Here is an 18,762-nt window from a genome sequence, read left to right as displayed (position 1 = left end):
CTTGTTCTCGGTCGACCCTGTGGTCGCTGAGATTTGTTTCAGCATAAAATGGCTTCGGGACCACAGACTGCATCGAGTATAGAAATCCCCATTAATGGGTGTCACGGACACCAAAGATTGTCATTAACATGTTCAGCTAACAATAATAACAGTACCAGTAATTTCGAAGAATAATATAAATTATTAACTCACGTAACGTTAGATAAAAGCAACTGCGGTGGACAACCGGAAACAATACTAATCTATTTTAGCCAGCAGTCAAACATTAGCGAGGTTGGAAGCAATCACAAATGCAACCGTTATCTTGTGGTGACAAGCAAGGCAAAGGCATAGCAAAAGACAACTACTCGACTGAAATGGTGTAATTACTAGCAAGCCGATTTAATCAAAAGAACATTCAATTAATGTTGACATACGAAACTGAAAGTACATCTCACTGCAGTCACACAGCCAGCTAGCAATAATAGAAAACAGAGCATGACAATTTCCAGTCCCCAGTTCTCGCTACAATTCCCATCCCGTAAATTGGCTTGATACGATTAAGTAACGTTTGTTGGCTGGAAATTTTCCTATTATATCGAGCCAGTCAGCAATCTATGTGCATGGTCACTGCTTACGGCTCAAGACAAATGGTTTTAAAAATCACATAAGCACAGCAGCTAGGCTTAGCTAGCTACATATTGGAAGCTACCTCCGGTCTTTGTTTGAAGTTAAGGCTTGTTAGCCAGTTAGCTTGATCATTACATTAGCCAATCACCAACATTATCGATAGCTGTGGCTGTGTAAATAGTTAAATTATCGGGATTTCGTTTTTTACCCCGTTATAAACAACCTAACCCACCGCATCGTCGCTTAACGAACTGGATAACTAACGTTATATTTTTTCTTTATCCGCTACTGTTAGCTAGCAAGTGAATCCAGCATAACCCTTTGTGTGACCGGCTTGTCCAAAGCTAGTAGCTAACGCTAGCGACTCACATTCTCTGTTGGCTAACGTTACCTTATTTTAACAGAAAAAGAAAGTTCCGTGATAGTTTTATGTTTCCCTCTACCTGTTTATGATAGCTTGCTTGCTAGTTATGTTAGGCAATATGTTTACTTACCGAAAAAACCTACAAATCGAGTGATATTTTAATTTAAGCCAAGTATGCTAACACACGAAAAGGGCCTAACACATCGGCAGGCTAACGAAAGCTAACAGCAGATAGCATGTAAGACAATATTACAGTTAGCAAGTGCTAGCGAGTGTAGAAGCAACATAATAGCTAAACGGCATTGGCTAATATTAGCCAGCTGACTACCTCAATATCTTATTCTGTCTTGAGCATATGCGATATGAAATACGATATATATTTTCAAAATGTAGTGACCAGAGTAATATTTTGATCGGGTTTAACCGCCTCACCGGACAATTTCTCCTCTCCTTTTTTTTTTTTTACCTGCAAACACGCTTCACTTCAGCCAGCAGCAGACAGCGTCACGTGATCAGCCGCGCGCCGCTCAGTCCTGTGTGCGCGAGACAATCTGTGACGTCTTTAACAAACTAAGAAGGTGGTCCCGCGCCTGCGCGCGCGTAACGTGCTCGCTCACTGAAAAGCGGAACAGGATCACTGTTGCCAGATTGGGATAGTTAACAGTTTGTGGTGAGTTTCAGGTTGAAATTGAACTACAGAACTTTGCACTGGGTGGAATGTTAACATTCTAGGTGGCAGTGAGCTTGATTGTTAATTAACAAACCAAAACTTTCTTAGGAGTCATATACCTTGTAGGCCATTAAAACCTGCACACCATATTAACAATGTGTATACACTGTTGAATGGGGGTATTCAATTTCTAGTTGGCTGGTTATGCATAAAAAAGACACTGAATGAGTATTTTAACATGTATCTCCGCATTTTATCACCAGATTTCACAATGGATTCTGTTAAAGTAAAACTCATGTAATGTAACTCAACAATGTAACAAGTCTCTTCAGTTGTGGTAATGGATCCAGAAAGTAAACTAAAATTGTGCACCAAGCTATAGGCTTTTTTATTGCAGAAGTGATAAAAGAAAAGTAAACAAATTAAATAATGATAGGGAAATTGTTCAAATTTGGTATAGTGAAGCAGCCAGTTTTCATTGACATTTGCGCTTACATTATAGTTGTAATGCAATAGAGGTTTTCACTTCATCTGGCAATCATAGAGGAAGCCAATACTACATCAATCCTTGGTGGATGCTGTCAAACAATTTCAGTAGTCTTCACTGTATTTCAGAGCATGCAATAGTTTTTTTTTTTTAGCAAATCAGCATGTCCAAGTAGTACTGCTCCTCTGTTCACTGTTCAGCGGGTATGCTCCCACCTACATAGGGTTTTTAAAAACAATGACTAATGCAACCCTGAGCTCATTTGAACTGTAGTTTTCATATACAATCCATGTTAAGCCTGCAGGTTCCATCTTGTAACACATTTCATATTTTATCTCTAGAAGCCTATCACAGGGCATCCTGGACAATGTCTTCAATCTAATATTCAAATAATCTGATCAACTAGAAGCTACCAGCTTCATACCAACCAAACTTAAAAAATGAGGTAGAAGAAAATTTAGAAACATTTATAACTTGGTGACCTTGATTCACTGATCGTTCTACAGCAGACAGTCTTACTACTTACATTTGTGAATATTCAATGTGAATTTGGAGAAACTATCCCCATAGATTTTTTTTTTTTTTTTTGGGGGGGGGGGTTAAACACAAGTATTCATAGGGTAATTGAAGGAGAAAGAAAAAACTGGAGAGACAAAAAGAAAGGAAACCCAAGACAATTTTCAATAAGAAAAAAGTACATTGGTAGGCTTTTATTCATTATTTTTGAAAGTTTTCCTGGGTTCTTGTTTCTTTTTATTTTTTTGAGGTTGTACACCTTCTGACTCAGTCATTTGTAAAAACATTCATGTGGAGTGTATAGAAAAAAAAAATAAAGATGGAATAGTCCAAATACTTTTCCCCATACACATAAATGTATGCATATTGTCTCTGTTTTTTCCCCCCACACATATACAATTACCTATTTATATATAAAACCAAATTTTAAAAGTGATGGTTATTCATTTTCTTTAAATAAACTTATTGAGATTATGTTCAAACTATACAAACAACTTCAAGGATAGAACCATGCCAAAAAAAAGAAAAGAAATAAGGTGGGGAAAATGCTAAACAACCACGTGCTCATTAGTCTTTCACAGAAAGACAGAAGCTGGCAACAAATGCACGCAAGTCCTGCTTTTGACCACCAGGTGGTGCAAAAGGTGGCTGAGAATCACACCCGCATGGGGGAAAATACTAGCAGTGGTCAAATAAGTATATTATATGTAGCGTATAGGTATACGGTCACTGGGGGAAGGGGAATAAATAATAATAAGTAGCTGATAACAATAAAATCATGGACTGCATATCAGCAAGGTAATGACCAATCATATACATGGCTGAGTCAAAAATTGTTAAAATAAAGAAAAAAAAGCCAGGGCGGTACACTATCCTCAAGACTGGCACGTCTCAACATGGCCAGATTTCAGTGTTCAGCTGTTCCTCCTTGTTCTACCTGTTTTAAATTATGGATAATAAAAGCGGATAACACACCTTACTCCTACAATGCAGACAGGAGCTCCACCAATCATGACGTATGGTGGTAACAATGACTAGAACAACGAGGAGAGTGATTGGTCTTCCTGTAAGCCCACAGGGAACTTGGAAATACATCCACTAATTGCCATCAGTGTTGTTCTATTTGTTTTGACCAACCTACTTTGTGATTGGTGGCTCTCCTCTTTGATGTACATGGGCTAGGTGATGCTACAGCTCTCCAATTCCCCTTTTACTATCCTATGATATGGAAGAAAGTATGAAAAACACAATTGATTCGTTCATTCTCGACATAGTCCCGTACTGAAAGCGCACATGGAGACACTCTGGGACTAATGCGAAGCTACAGGTGCTACAGGTGACACACCGCTAAATCCGCATGGGCCAGGCTGAGAACCAGGTTGACGTGACCGTGGTCAAAGTCCGGTCAACTTGAATACATCCCAGTCCGAAGACGAACGGTCACTTGACGGCATCACGGCCTGGGGGGGTGTGGGAGTGAGAAAGCAGCTGACTCTGTGAGATCAGGATGAACACCCGGTCGATTCAAAAAATGTCGGGGAAGAGAGAGCAGTTAGGAGACTGTGCCAGAATGTGGGGGGTGGGGGGCACGGTTAACTGTTCAGGCTGTGGTTGAGGAGCATCCTGACCATCAGGAGAAAGAGACCAGACAGAAATGACTGCTGACCAAAAAAAAGAGACACTAATCTAAAAAAGAAACTGTCTTCCTATAAGTTACCTGATCAAAGACTGTATGGATTCCCTCCTAAGTAAAGTGTATTTTTTGTCCATTATTTCTCTAGTAAGCCCTCCCAGCCTTTGTAAATACTTTTTAAGAGAAGGGGCAGTTGGGGTAAAGCCTGCACCAAGAAAATGTGCACAAACTCACGGAAACCCAATAAACCACAACCCCAGAAACACGGCTGAGCTCTCTGAGCAATCTGGCCTCTCTTCAATTAGCCTCCTCTTTTTCACCCTCTCCTCCCCCTCCTTTTCATTTCCCTCCTTCACTCCCCATCTCCGGGGGCTAGGCTGCTGGCAGGGGGGCCCACCTCAAATCCTCCTCTGTCCTCGGGTTCACTAAACATCTGAAACTCGGCCACCAGGTAACCTAACCTACTGAAATAAATGCACATTAAAGGAAAAGTGATGTGCACAGGGGTGAGAGGAGAAGCCAGGCCCGAGAGTGAGCAGAGGGAGAAAAACGGATCTGCTACAGGTTTTGAACGAAGGATGAACCTCGGGCTGATGTGGAGAGGGGAGGAGAGGTACGAATGGAGTCCCGGCAGAAGGCAGGAATAGACGGTGGGATGGAGGGATGGCGGAGGAGGGACGGCGAGACGTTAGCTCCAGAGCCCGGCGTAGTTCCCGTGCAGGCCCGAACACAGGGGCCCCCCGGCCACGAAGAGCTTGGTGCCCGAGGAGTCGTAGCAGTGGGTGTACACCGCGTTGGGGAAGGAGCTGACGTCGGAGAAATAACTCCGCCACGTCTCGTCATGGTTCTGAGAGAGAGAGAAACAAAGAAACAGACAGAGGCAGAGAGAGAGAGAGAGAGCGATCATGGCACTGCCATCGACATCCCAGGAGATGCACAGAAGCTTCTACTAACTACAGCCATCTAACTGCCGCTCACCTGAAAACAACCACAGAATGTTTAAGAAAGATACATAGAGTATGGCCTTCACTTTCACCCCATTATAATCTGCATACTAAGTTTGAATATCTCTTACACACAAAGCAAGCTTGCACACGCACACACGCACACACAATACAGACTGCCTGTGATGAGACTACTGGACGCGAAGCCGCAGAGGTGACTGACCAGCCAGCCGCTGCCTGTGGACAGTTTGAGGATGCCCTCCCCTGGGCGTGACCGGAAGCCCTGGGCGGGGCTGGAGGGGTCTTCCAGGAAGCGCTGAGCCCGGATGTCATAGAACAGCAGCGAGCCCTGGCCCGTGCCCACCGTTATGATGTGCTCGTAGAAACTCACCGAGCGGATACCTGCCGACACGGAGCTACTCACTACAGGCAAGCTTTTCAACACTTTACCACAGTAAACCCAATGCTTCAACACCAGGTTAGTACGGTAACACCAGGTTACCACAGTAACACCAGTTTACAACAGTAACACCAGGTTACCACAGTAACACCAGTTTACAACAGTAACACCAGGTTACCACAGTAACACCAGTTTACCGCATTAACACTAGACGTGCGTTCAAGATGACGAACATTCGTGCCGAACTAAGTTTGCAGCGAACAGTTAACTTTGGACGATTTTAAATTAGCATTCCATTTAGTTCACCACAAAACCATTTTTAATAAAAATGGATGCAACTAAACGGAGGGTCATTTTCGCAGTGGCTTCCGCGATATTACAGGACTTCACTGATTGTGGTCCTGACATTGCAGATATTATACGAGTACACTCTGTATTGTCGCGTAGCGTAACTAATACGGTCTGCAGAATTGAGCGATATGCCAAGGAAGTCATCTCTCGATGTGATGATTTTACTTCTCGCTCACATTTCAGGATGAAACGAGTAACGTTTGTGTTGTATGTCTTGCCTGTCTGCAGCCATTTTTGTTCTTTTCAGACTGTTAGGTAATGTTAGCCAACGTTCGTGGAGAACATAAAAAAGTTTGAATGTGTTTGAATTTGTTCGCAAACGTTAGCTAACGCTCGCCATCTTGAACGCACATCTGGTTACCTCAGTAACACCAGTTTACCACAGTAACACCAGTGTAGTGCAGTAACACCAGGTTACCACAGTAACACTAGTTTACCACAGTAACACCAGTTTACTACTGTAACACTAGTTTACCGCAGTGACACCAGGTTACCACAGTAACACCACTTTACCACAGTAACACCAGTTTACTACTGTAACACTAGTTTACCGCAGTGACACCAGGTTACCACAGTAACGGCAGTTTGCCAGGATAAGGCTCCATTAAAATGGGAGGGCTTGTTTGGGCTGGTGGGGGGCGAGAGGAGGCTCACCGCTGCCGCGCTCCCGCGAGCTGACGGATTTGATGTGGTGGGCGGGCTGCCGGGGGTCCAGGAAGGAGACGTGGGCCTGGGAGCCCACGGCGTAGACGGACCACTCCTGCCCGTACGCCAGGCACACGTTCTCCTTACAGTACGGAAGCTTTGTCGACAGCACCTGGAGGAGGGAGACGGAGGAGCCACTGACGCTACTGACACCGCACTCCTAGTACAGACAGCACCATAGCACTGACGCTACAGACATCGCTGACATTACAGAATGAGAACCGCAGCACATCCAGAAAACTATGATTACAACCGGTTCTCCTGAGCAACACCACAGAGGAAAGAGCGAGAGCGGCTTGCTGACCTTGCACAGACTGTGCTCGGCCTCCCACAGGTGGAAGTAGCCGTCCAGAGACACGGCACCCAGCTCCTGAGGGAGACAAAGGTTGGTTTGAAACAGGACAGACGACACATTTCAATGTTATTTATGCAAAAAGGAAATTCCCTAATTAGACTTGCACTCAAGATGGAAAAAGAAGAAACCCACTGGTCACAAATGAATGAAGACATTCATTCAAGCTGTAAAAAAAAAAATTACCAGGCGAAGAAAAAAGAAAAAACTCACTTCCAGAAGACCCCTAGATTATCATCCACAATGGTGTGCTTTATATTTAACATGGGCAAGCACCATTAACCCTTTCAAGAGTAGGTTTTTGGAACATTTATTTCAAAATTATAAGCCAGTGTTGCTTTCCACTACCGGTAGTGATTGTTACATCGGCATTAAAATAATCTGTCAAGAACATTCTAATCACATATTTGTGACCGTACACCTTAAGGGTGAAATCTGCTCTGGTCAAGCAGCTCAATTTCCCTGCCATTTCCTGCTCAGGCGAGGGCACAGATTCTCCTGCATAGGGGACACATAACTTTGGGAAGTCTGTGGATGATGGGCGTGGGGTCTACCTTGTTGCGGTCGTTGAAGGCCAGCGCTCGGACCTTGCAGTTGTAAGGGTTGGTGTACTCTTTGGGAAGGTCCTTCAGGGCCCGGTGGGAGATGTGGGAATAGCTGGGGACCCCCTTGGAGTCCTGGTGCCTCTCGGCCCGGCCCAGAACCTCCTCCGACACCTCCCACAGCCCCATTGAGCCGTCCCTGGACCCTGCGAAGAAGAGCAGGGGGGGGGGGGGGAGCGGAGGTGGGGAGATCAGAGTTCTACTGGATTTCTCTGCATCTGAGTTCAACAGCACAAACAACAAGATTATCCATAAGTGACTGCACACTATGAAGACTAAGCCCAAATGTGTGACTGACAGTCCACCAAGCCAATAAGAGCTACTTCATTATTGCTGAGGGTCATGCCACTCGCTCACCTGCACAAAAATGAAATAAGGCTTGACACATGTTATATGTAAACCGGTGTATATCTGCACCCAAGCGCAGGGTCACAGCTCTCCTCCTGAACTGCGCCAGTTTAAAAGTGAGCACTTGCTCACCTGACACGGCCATGGTGTCACTGATCCAGGCGATGGAGAAGATCCAGTCATTGTGTCCATCCTGTCAGAGGGGTGAAAACACGGAGGGCGTCAGAAAAGCTACACTCACAGCTGGCTGTCACCTGACCCGCAGCACTATTCAAACGCGTCCGCACTGTTTGCTGGTGTCCAGTCTTGACCACAGGCACTCTCTCCAGAGAAGTGGTTCCTAACTCTGTTCCTGTTGGAGATCTATGGTTCACTACAACCCTAACAAAGCACACCTCATTCAACAGCCAGAGATCTCACTGAGCTGCTAATTAGTAGAATCAGGTGGGCCAAATTAGACTTGAATTTCTAACTTACAGGACAGTAGACATCGGCAGGAAGGGGTTGGGAACCACTGTTATAAAGCTCTTGGATAGGCAAACTACATAGTTTTATTAGGCATTGTAATGAGATTAGTTTCCTACAAACTGATTGGTTTTAGTATGCTTAAGCCCACAACATGTTATCAATAATTGAGGTGAGGTGAATAGTTTGAATCGCTAATGCCACTCAACCCTAAAGACGGCCCAGCAGCAGAACATAGGCTCCACCCAACCCATCACAGGCTCCACCCACTCCCCAATGGGCCAGACCCACCCACTCTCCCACTGGTGACTCACATCTCCGACGCAGACGGGGTCGAGTGTTGGCAGCCGGTAGATGGCCAGGCTGTTTGGGTTGTCTCCGCCAGTGGCGAGCAAGGTGCCGGAGGGGTTCAGCTCGATGGCGTGGATTCCGCAGCCCTGCTGGTCGAGCCCGGACACGGAGCCAAGGGCGGGGCCCCCAAACCCTGGCCCCAGCCTAACTCTTGCCCCAGTCTCCCTGTCCTTCAGCATGGGGATCCTGGTTATCTGCCCCATCTGGACATCTACCACAAACAGCTATAAAGGAGATAGAAAGGAGATATAACAACCTGAAGTACACACAAACATACACACGTGCGCGTGCGCACTCACACGCATGCTCTCATGCAAGCTCACACACAAGCTCACACGCACTCATACACACGTGCACACGCACACTTACTCACGCAGGCACACGCACACACATGCGCGCACACACACACACACACACACACACGCCCCCTCACCGTGTTGCACTTGGTCCCGCACACCACCTGCCGGTGGTTGAGCCACTGGGAGGCGAAGACCTTGTTGAGGAGCCCGAGGGAGAACTGGCGCTCGCGCAGGATGCCCGGCAGCCGCCCGGCGGCGAAGCCCCGCAGGCTCCGCTCCAGACGCCACTCCTGCTGCACCTGCGGCCGGGACTCCCGCCCCCGCAGGGCCCACACCACCGAGCGCCGCCAGCGCCACGACTGCTGCCAGCGCCGGGACCAGCCGCACGACACCCGCGCGCGCTTATGGCCCGAGTGGAACCAGCCCAGCTGGGGGGGAGAGAGGGAGGGTAAGAGAGAGAGAAAGGACGGGATAGTCAGAGGATAAAAATATCTGGGAAGCTTATACAAAATACCCTTGCATGAAAACCCAGGGGTTTTGCATAAACTGAAGGAAACAATTATCGGCGTAGTAGAAAATGCATGCAAAGGATTTAAACTTCTGGAATATAATTAGCAAGACGTAGCTACAGCGGAAACTGAGGTTCAGTATAGAGCACATCTTGCATTTTGCAGACATCCCACCTCTCCCGGAAGTCACTGATAGCGGCTCCCTGACGCCCGCAAATTATATACAATATCCCGGAAATCAGCAAGCGAGAGGGAGATTTTTAATTTTTTTTGTTTTAGTATGTGCTGCCGAAGGGAGCACACAAGCGAGAGGGAGAGAGAGAGAGAGAGACAGAGAGAGCATCCTGATTGGTCTCCTTTGTGCTAAGCAGACCTATCAATTTCCTCTGTGGGTGGGCTTTACAGTCAACCTCTCTCTCTTTCATTGTCCATCAGTTCAGGTTAGTGTCCTGCAGAGACGTTCAGCGCCATGGCTGAGTGTTCCAAAAAAGGAAAATATAAGAAAATATGCGCTTCACCCCAGACAACACTAAAATGTACCCCTGCCTAATAGGGGTAAAAAAATAATGACAGTGTTGCTCGCTGCACTGTTTGCAACAGCGACTTTTCTATTGCCCATGGTGGGTAAAAAGACTGTAAAAGACATGTTGAGGTGAGTTTAACAGGTGTCGTTTTTCATTAGCATAGCTAACGTTATTTAAACTGACTAACTACCTAGCTGCTAAGGAGCTACTCTATTGGTTCAGTCATGTTTCTGCCATCTTAGAAATATTTTAAAAGTAGGATCAGTTTTATCGTTTGAGGATACTGAGAGAATTATACATGCTTTTATTTCATCCCGCCTAGATTACTGCAATGCTTTATTTTCATGTTTACATCAAAAGACCTTGGCTCGCCTTCAGACCGTACAGAATTCTGCAGCTAGGCTTTTAACGAGGACGAAACGTTCATCTGATTCAGATTCTCATATCACCCCAGTGCTGGCCTCCTTGCACTGGTTGCCTGTGAAATTCTGAACTGATTTTAAAATGTTACTAATATCATATAAAGCATTGCACAAACTGTTTCACCAAACACTTGTGAATCTGATTTCTTGCAAAATTAACAAATTCATTGACACAGACTGCTATCAGGTTGAGACTTCCGACAAAATGCTCAAATCTGCCAAGCAAGCCACATCACAGTACAAGGAAAGTTTGCAAAAGAAATAGAAAAGCTATTTGAATAAGCATTTAGCTATTAGCATTGAGACTGCCAACAATATATTGCGGGGGTGGTGGTGCTAGCTCCCTGAAGTGAGTTTTTGCAGGGTGGGATGTCTGCATTTTGTGACATAAATATCCTGTGTTTTGAAAGATGCGCTGAAATGACATCCATTGCAATGAATTCACGAAGGCATCCGCTGTGTGAGCATGCACAGTGATAAATCCAATAACCTAGCAAGTTTTCACCGCAGGTTTTCACCACAATCAGTTAGTAATGAGCCAATAATTGTTACACCACCGCAGTTTGTGGCGTTCACTCGCTGGGTGACGCTGTCATAAAATTTTCCCCGACCGTGAAGACTGCCTTACTTGTTTAGACAGATGTGGACAGATTTTGGACAGATGTGGCTCGTAGGTAAATCTATCGCTGTTTCCGTCGCAGCACTTTCGACACAAGCACTATCCAAAAATTTCTTCGTACCGTGAAGAGTGCCTGACCCGCAACCGTAGCAATGTGTTAACACTAAATTTTACGACAACGCTAGCTAACCTTTCAAAAGTCACGTTAAACAAGTAGAAATTAACGCCATCAGCGGTGATTAACAAATCTACCAAGTATTTTAATAATGGATTTGTAGGATTTCTAATTATTTGTATTTTCTTGTAGACCATTAAGAGCAATGGAGATGAGCCAACATCCTAATTGTCAAATTGTCTGTACCCACCGCTTACAGCAAAGTGCTAGTTATTTTTGGCTGGACCGCAATAGCGGGGCAGTCCTCAAAACCATATAGCCTACTAGGTTTTGACCTGGTCTTGTTTTTAAAGTGAAACAAAACCACTGGGTGCCCAAGTGATGGGTGCTGCTGAAAAAATGAGCAGGCAGAACATCCCTTAAACTGATTAACGTTATTATTCGTGTAAACTTGTTTTTAATTATTGTACTTGATTAGAAATGACATATTACTAAATATGATAGAGACAGTTCTCCTCAATTAGTTTAGACGAGAAAAACGTTCTATTTGCGTCGCAAATTGTGCACATTTCAATCGACATTAGCATATTAAAAACTGGATAAACGTACACACTCCCAAAATGTTCATGGCAAAGATCTGGAATACGCAGATTTTGTCATTTGAACGAGCACAGGTTAGATGGCATTTTTGAGTTTATCATTTATTTTGAATTTATTTGATCTTCATAGCATGGCGTGACAAAGGAAACTGTGTTTATCTACAATTGAATTATTCAGATCGTGGGCAGACTTGTTAATAAACGAAAATGATTGAAAGTCAAGACTAATAATCAGGGGAAGTTTTCTGCCTCCTCGATTTTCAGCTCAGCAGGCACCACTGTGCCTTAAGTTTAACTATCAGTACTAGTCAGTTAAATAATGTGTGTAATAGAACACACATTGCCACACCATATTGCCACTATAAAAACTCTCTTAACAAAAATATAACATAAGCTTTTCCATTTGATTTGTCAGTTGTTGTGCATATTGTGTTTTTGTTTTGCTTGATCAACTTATTGTATAGTGGATGCAATGCATTTTAATACAATTTTGGACCCGGCTCTGCACTCTCTTGACTTCAAAAAAAATTTTGTGAACCGATGTCCCCCTTACATTACTTTTGTAATGCAAGGGGGACATTAGCAGTAAGATTGCATTCATTCTAGGGTGAGTTTTTCCCTATATCCTCATGCTAAAATCTACTGTAAATCCACATTTTAAAGCTGATATTTATGCCCCCGGACCCCCCGAGGGGGTTCGCATCTTTGTCACCTTTTTTTCACCCCTGATGAGTTTGCAGGTCTGTTCACGGTAAGAAGAAATTTCAGGATTTTTGCTTGTGTCGAAAGTGCTGCGACGGAAACAATGATAGATTTACTCAGGAGCCACATATGTCCAAAATGTAAATAAGTCAGGCAGTTTTCACGGTCGGGAAAAAATTTATGTCAACGTGGTCATTTGGCTAACTTAGCTAGCTAGCCAAACAGTCAGTAACCCAGATACTTCCTTTGTGACATTTAGGGATAATGTCAAGGAGGAAAGGTAAAAGGCAAAAAACCTTAGACAGTTTTTTAAATGTTTACATGTGCCCAGCATTACAAGGCTTGTTGTAAGATTCAGTAGCCAATCAGGACTTGAATAAGTTTTTTGTAGAGTGCAAAAACTTTGATATTATTTATTTTATTTAATTTCTTTTGTTATTGTTGAAAACACAGCATTCCAAAACTGTACATTCTTGTCAGATTCTTTGTAAGACTCTGCTATGCTGTAAATAGTTGTTGATTTTTTAAATGTGTGTTGAATAAATGACTTATTTATAACAACATTCACATAACGTAGTCATATTTTCAAAACTCCAGTCAGATTTTAGCATTGACTTAATATAGGGCCCTATGGAATCTGTGTTATAGCTTTTTTTAATTCTCAATTCCACGATTCCATCCGTTATTCTGTTATCACAGAAACTATAGGGCCCTACCTTAATGCTGCCATCAGTCTGTCGCTGACCCGCGCCGAGCCCCTGTCAAAAAAGACACTTGGCCGCCAGCCCCCGCCTAACAACTTTTCTGGGGGAAACCCTGAGTTGGGATTTAACTGAAGGAAATTCGCCTGCATGTACTGCATGCTTATACCCCAGCCATGATATACTGTGTGGGATGTTTTCACCTTTACAAACATGTGTTAATACTGTCCTATTCTCCTTGCCATACTACTGCAATATCTAGCCACATTTTCATATTTATTTGTTTTAAGTTGCATAGTTGATGTTACAAGGTAGCACAGAATGTTGAAGTGATGCATTTTAAATTACTCTAATTCTTCCCTTACCATTCAGTTAAACTCATGTACTGATGTAATGTTGTATTGGATAATGCAATAACAATTCAAAGTAATGGGTGTATTTTATCTTTAATTCTCCATTTAAAATTTTGCATTGTCATTGTTAAAAATGTAGGGAAAAAAATAGAAAATTAATATTAGTAATTAATATTAGTGTGGTTCTAACTGAAAATGAATAGTTTTGCAATGCCTATGTTTAAAATATAAGTTGTTTTAATATTGTACAAACAGAAAACGAATAGTTCATATTTTAGGACAACTGCAGTTCGATTTTTCCTTAATAAATTTCATTTCGCTTAACGTAATAGTGGTTTTATCATTGGAACTTTTATTTTGAAATTTTTAAGACCCGCGCGAAAGTCCTTACTGTCGCTAGCTTCACACTGCTCCATAAAACCTAAAATATAACGTCGGTCAGACCTTTCATACGCATAAAACGACAAAAACGAGTATACAATGCATGATTAATTCATAGGTAACTGACAAATGTGTGTTAAAGGACTGTCCACAAACAGGCATATTTGCTAAGACAGCTGGGTTTCGGTAATGTTATGACAAGTGACGCTTCGCTCGTCTGCTCTACATGAACTACTTCGATTTGCTGTTGGCCACAGTTATTTAACATTAGCTAGCTAGATAACTAAATACAGTTTTAAGTTGCATAATCAACATACAACAATTGGCTAGCTACAATATATACGAGGGGGAATGTTAAACTAATTACACAGACAGACAACTAGACTGACTGGCAAGGAATCTCGAACAAAAAATTAGCTGGCTAAGCTGTTGCTGGCTAGCTATTATAACTAGCGAACACAACCATTTAGCCAAGCCAACTCATTTACGCTCAGACTCCATAAATCGCAATGTCTACTCAATCGTTCTTGTTCTATGAAGTTTGATGGCTTGTATAGACTAGGTATTTACTAGATAGCACATGTTGCTTTGTCGTGTGACTGCAAACGTCGACAAAAACAGAACGGAGGACACTACATGCCCCATACATTGCCATATATGTTTGTCCACATATGTAGCAAAGTTATACTTAAAGCTAAGTGATTGGTTGCTAGCCAACAAAGTTAACTCGTCACTAGTTTACAAGCTTCACGAATGCACCATCTAGCTACCGCTGGAAAACTCAAGATAGCGACCAAATGTCAGGGACCCTAACCCACCTACCTGTTGTTCCTTGGGTTCGCCTGCCTTTCTTTTCCTGCTAACTGTTTTTCTCGCCATAATCTGACACACGCAGATCCCTCGCCGACATGGAGGGCAATAGCGACGAAGGGTACTGGATCATATAATGGCGATTTTCTAATTAAAGTGCCGTGCTGTGGAGCAATGGTCCGCGGGTGAAGGGCGTTACAAGAGCACACGGACCGGCCAGGCTGTTTTGGCCAATTAAGCACACAATCCCAGCAGAGGCAGCTACCCAATGCCCCCTCCCACCTCCGCAACCCAAACAGTGAGGCACTCCGTAAGCTTGGTATGTTGGTTATCCGTACTGTGAAAAATTGGAAAATTAGCAACTCCTGTTTTCAAGCTGTCTCTGAGTCTTTTTTTCACCCCCTACGTTTTTTACTACTCCTTTTAGCAAACTGCATCACCAACGGCAACGAGGCACCGCGCGCAGTCGCAGTCAACTCAAACATCAACAAAAACAAGGTCAAACGTGCCCGTATCCGTACGTGCGTGCGCGCCCACTGCCAATGTCTCAATGACGTCAGTACAAGACCCCTTTTGAAAATCTCGTCTTTGACGTCGCTTAAATAATTTCAGTAGATGACTTCGTGCATCTAAAGATTTTTAATGCCCCTGCTTTGTGAAATTAATTTCTGTACTGTTTACCTTAGCATACTTTTTGGTTAAGAAAAATCATAAATATAAAGTTTACCATCTGAGTGGTAGATAGTAAACCTACAGTATTGGGGTGTCATTCCAACCAACTGGGGAATTGTTGTAGTAGTTTTATTCTAGCATCGGAAGCAAGGGTGCACAACAAGGGCCAGACTCTTTCAAAATTGTCAACTTTTAATCTTAATTATTTCATTAGCTCAATCATATCCTAATCTGACATTTGTATACACACCAGCTATATAGCTGCAGATTGCAAGTGCATCCCAAAGATTTTACTGTGCACAAGTACAGGAGTGAACCAGCATAGTTTATAGAGCTGTCAGAAAAATAAAGCTAAGGCAATTGGTTGGAACAAAAACCAGCAGGCAAGAGTTGTGAATGCTTGATCTAAAGTGTGTAAAGTCAGTTGCAGTGGCATAGTTCTTTTTCTTCTCTCTTCAAAAATGTCTTATAAATTATGGCAGTGGATAAATATGTTTCCTTTGAAATGTGGCAGGTTCCTTCCCATCCCCATAAACTATGATGATGCTTTATATCTCCTCTCAGGAAGTGCTCCAGCTGTTTCTCATCTACAGTGTGTGTGGGTGTGTGCGTGTGTGTTAAAACTGTAAACAATGAGTTACCCTGAAAGCAGACACAAGGAATACGATCTTGCCATTACATTCTCTCTCTTCTTCTGCAAATACGCAGCTATAACCAGTACAAACTCCTGCTTTACTTGCAAAGATGGGTTCTTGTGCACTGCGATACACCTTGGCTGGTTAGGACACAAAAAAGCATGTACTTTACCTGCTAGGTGTTGTAAAATCATGTTCTGCTGTAGCCAAGGCATCTATTGTAGTTCCTTTTCAGAGTGCCTGGCTTTTGCTTTTGAAAGACTGGCATGCGAATCACGTTGCAATCCGCAACATAATTTAAAGTTTTATATTTAAAGACAAATATTAGTTAATATTACCAGTTAACATATACTATGCGTTAATCTCAGCCAATCAACAGCAGCAGAAAACATAATAGATGAGCCTATCTAATGACACTGGTTTGGCACATAATTTGTGACAAAACTGTGTACTTCAGCAAATTATCATTGTATGAGACAACAGGCCTTCTCAGATCTACATCTGCAACAGTTTACTCCAATACTGACGAATCCCTCAAGCACCTCCTCCAACAAACACAGCCCTTCAGACAACATCACTGATAAAGCAACTGGTTTTTATTAAAAACAGGGAGCTTGGGCATTTTGATGGAATCACTGCTTTTGAAAAAAAATCGCTCCAGCTGTCGTACCGACATAACTCAATCGGCTACCCAGGCGGTGAGGAACAACAAAGATAAAACCGGAAAAAAGCAGAATAAATGCACAAGATAAGCCTGATGCACAAGATGGCCTGATGCAACAATGCCAGCACAGTTTATAATGATTGGTAAACAAATATTTCCATCTCTTTAACCAGAGTATGTCACCAACGGGGTCAGTGACCACATGTTGCAAGTTATAAAAACAATAATCTGCACAGAACCGGTGCAGGCTTCAACTCAGTGGCCTATCGCATCCAATTTTATCACCAAATTGTGTAATCACCCCTTGGGACCACCGATATCTCAGATCATCTCAGTTCTAATTTAGATATTTACGGTTGTACAGCTTATGAGAAAGTCAGTTGCTTTTGTGTCAGGCTTATTCATTTGTTTTAAACTGAACCTCACAGCATTTGTGTGAGTCGAGCGACTGAGTTTTCTGAGGAAACCGAAGCAGACCCAGTTCACAGTTTCTGAACGCCGACTGTCCAAACACGACCCACAGAAGAAAAACGCTGTCCAACAACGGTGAACCTTAACATGCTGGGGGTGTGCTTTCAAAATTCAAAACAGCAGAAAAACCAGCAGGAAACTGTCAACATTTGCAAAGTGGCACTTTTGCACAAAAACCATTTCTTTTCAGTTCCCACAGCTCAAAAGACCATGCAAATCAAATTTTAACACTGGTGCTATTCATTAAGTGGAGTTAAAACAGGAAGTTGTGACAAAATAAGTTGGTACAAAATAAATCCAGTTCCACTTTTAGAAGGAAAAAAAAAACAACAGGAATCCTAATTGTTTTCCAGCCTCCATTCTGATATGAAGCCTGCAGACAAAAACATCTGAGATGCATTTAAAGTCAACAGCTAGCACACCAAGCAGATCACTAACTGCCATACAACTCCAGTACCTCAAACAGTCTATCTATTCATTCTCCATGGGCCTAGGGGGTGCCGCAGAGAGACACAGACCCAAGTGCATCCCAGTCCTCACGCAACATCACCAGGCCAACTCTGCCTCACAGTGATTCAATCTTATTTTCTATTGCACTAGAGGTTGGCAGTACACCAACACAAAATTAAGATTTTGATACAAAGCATGAACTTAAAGATAGAAAGAAACATTTAAAGCAGTTTTCACAGTTTTCGTCCCGATCAGCCTCTTTTACCGTACACAGCACTTGGTTGTAAACAAATGTTTTTGAGCGTGTACTCACTTATACAGTTCAAATGTATGTGACTTTGTGCAGTTGAGTTTGTCACGTGTTTGTGACACGTAGTGTTTTTTGAAGTGTGTTTCTCAAATCTTTTGGCTTTTGCTTAATAGTTGTATTTCCTCTTTTTTGCATTCTGTTAGTAGTCCATTCCAGTGTAAGTGCTAAAGGCACAGTAGAAGATATTACACCATATTCTCTTTTATTTAGTCATATTAATTGTGTCCACCTTAACGCAGTTCCTAAAACAGAGAGAAAGAAAAATAAAAAGATGAAATGATTATTTGCCGTGCGGCAGAAAATAACAAAATGACAAAAGGAGAACCGTGAATCAGCAGTCGAACAGAAAGGGCACTTCTGAATTTTCCTTATCGGGTTTGCATTGCGTGACTCCCGCCGGTGCAGTTGGCGGCAGGTGAGGGCAGCACGGCAGCCGGGAGTTCCGGCTCTTTCTCGGCCCTCCCCTCCTTACAGAGCAGGAGACAGATGGCGATACGCCACCACAAAGCGCCAGACGCCATTTCCTTGGTTGAGTCTTATTGTCGGTTTTTTTTCTTTTTTTTTTTTTGTTGCTTGTTTTCTCCATTTCTTTCACCATGTTGATTTGCATCTAGACAACTCCAGAGAGGGGACAGGTCAGGCTTTTGGTTTTGGCCTACGCACCCTTCTGTTTTCAAGCAAATCTTGTGTTTCAGTGACTTAAAATTTTTTTTTTTACTCTGCATCTCC

At 43.1% G+C, this 18,762-nt stretch overlaps 2 protein-coding genes across 9 annotated transcripts in view; both read right to left on the bottom strand.

The window, feature by feature from the left end:
- The window catches only part of ubap2a (ubiquitin associated protein 2a), a 30,211-nt gene extending 28,664 nt beyond the window's left edge, over positions 1 to 1,547 (bottom strand). For 6 of the 8 annotated variants that reach the window (XM_035436435.1, XM_035436439.1, XM_035436438.1 and 3 more), the window contains exon 1: positions 1,440 to 1,547. The gene's annotated coding sequence lies outside the window, so the exon portion shown is untranslated. Of the gene's footprint in view, positions 1 to 1,103; positions 1,201 to 1,405 lie in introns of those variants that run through there. The other 2 variants (XM_035436436.1, XM_035436437.1) reach the window with 2 other exon arrangements.
- Positions 1,548 to 2,284: 737 nt separating this feature from the next.
- LOC118237563 (DDB1- and CUL4-associated factor 12-like) lies at positions 2,285 to 15,330 on the bottom strand. The gene is made up of 9 exons (XM_035436445.1): positions 14,844 to 15,330; positions 9,231 to 9,524; positions 8,761 to 9,021; positions 8,114 to 8,174; positions 7,586 to 7,779; positions 6,984 to 7,049; positions 6,629 to 6,791; positions 5,447 to 5,625; positions 2,285 to 5,126 (listed from the first exon to the last, which is right to left on the bottom strand). The coding sequence occupies exons 1-9, from the start codon at positions 14,898 to 14,900 to the stop codon at positions 4,968 to 4,970; spliced, it is 1,434 nt and encodes a 477-aa protein (XP_035292336.1). The 5' UTR covers positions 14,901 to 15,330; the 3' UTR covers positions 2,285 to 4,967.
- Between the last annotated feature and the right edge of the window lie 3,432 nt (positions 15,331 to 18,762).

This window comes from Anguilla anguilla, chromosome 10, assembly GCF_013347855.1.
Source record: "Anguilla anguilla isolate fAngAng1 chromosome 10, fAngAng1.pri, whole genome shotgun sequence".
In the NCBI taxonomy this organism is placed as follows: domain Eukaryota; kingdom Metazoa; phylum Chordata; class Actinopteri; order Anguilliformes; family Anguillidae; genus Anguilla; species Anguilla anguilla.
The sequence above is the reverse complement of the archived record's forward strand: the minus strand, read 5'-3'. Positions and strand labels throughout refer to the sequence as shown.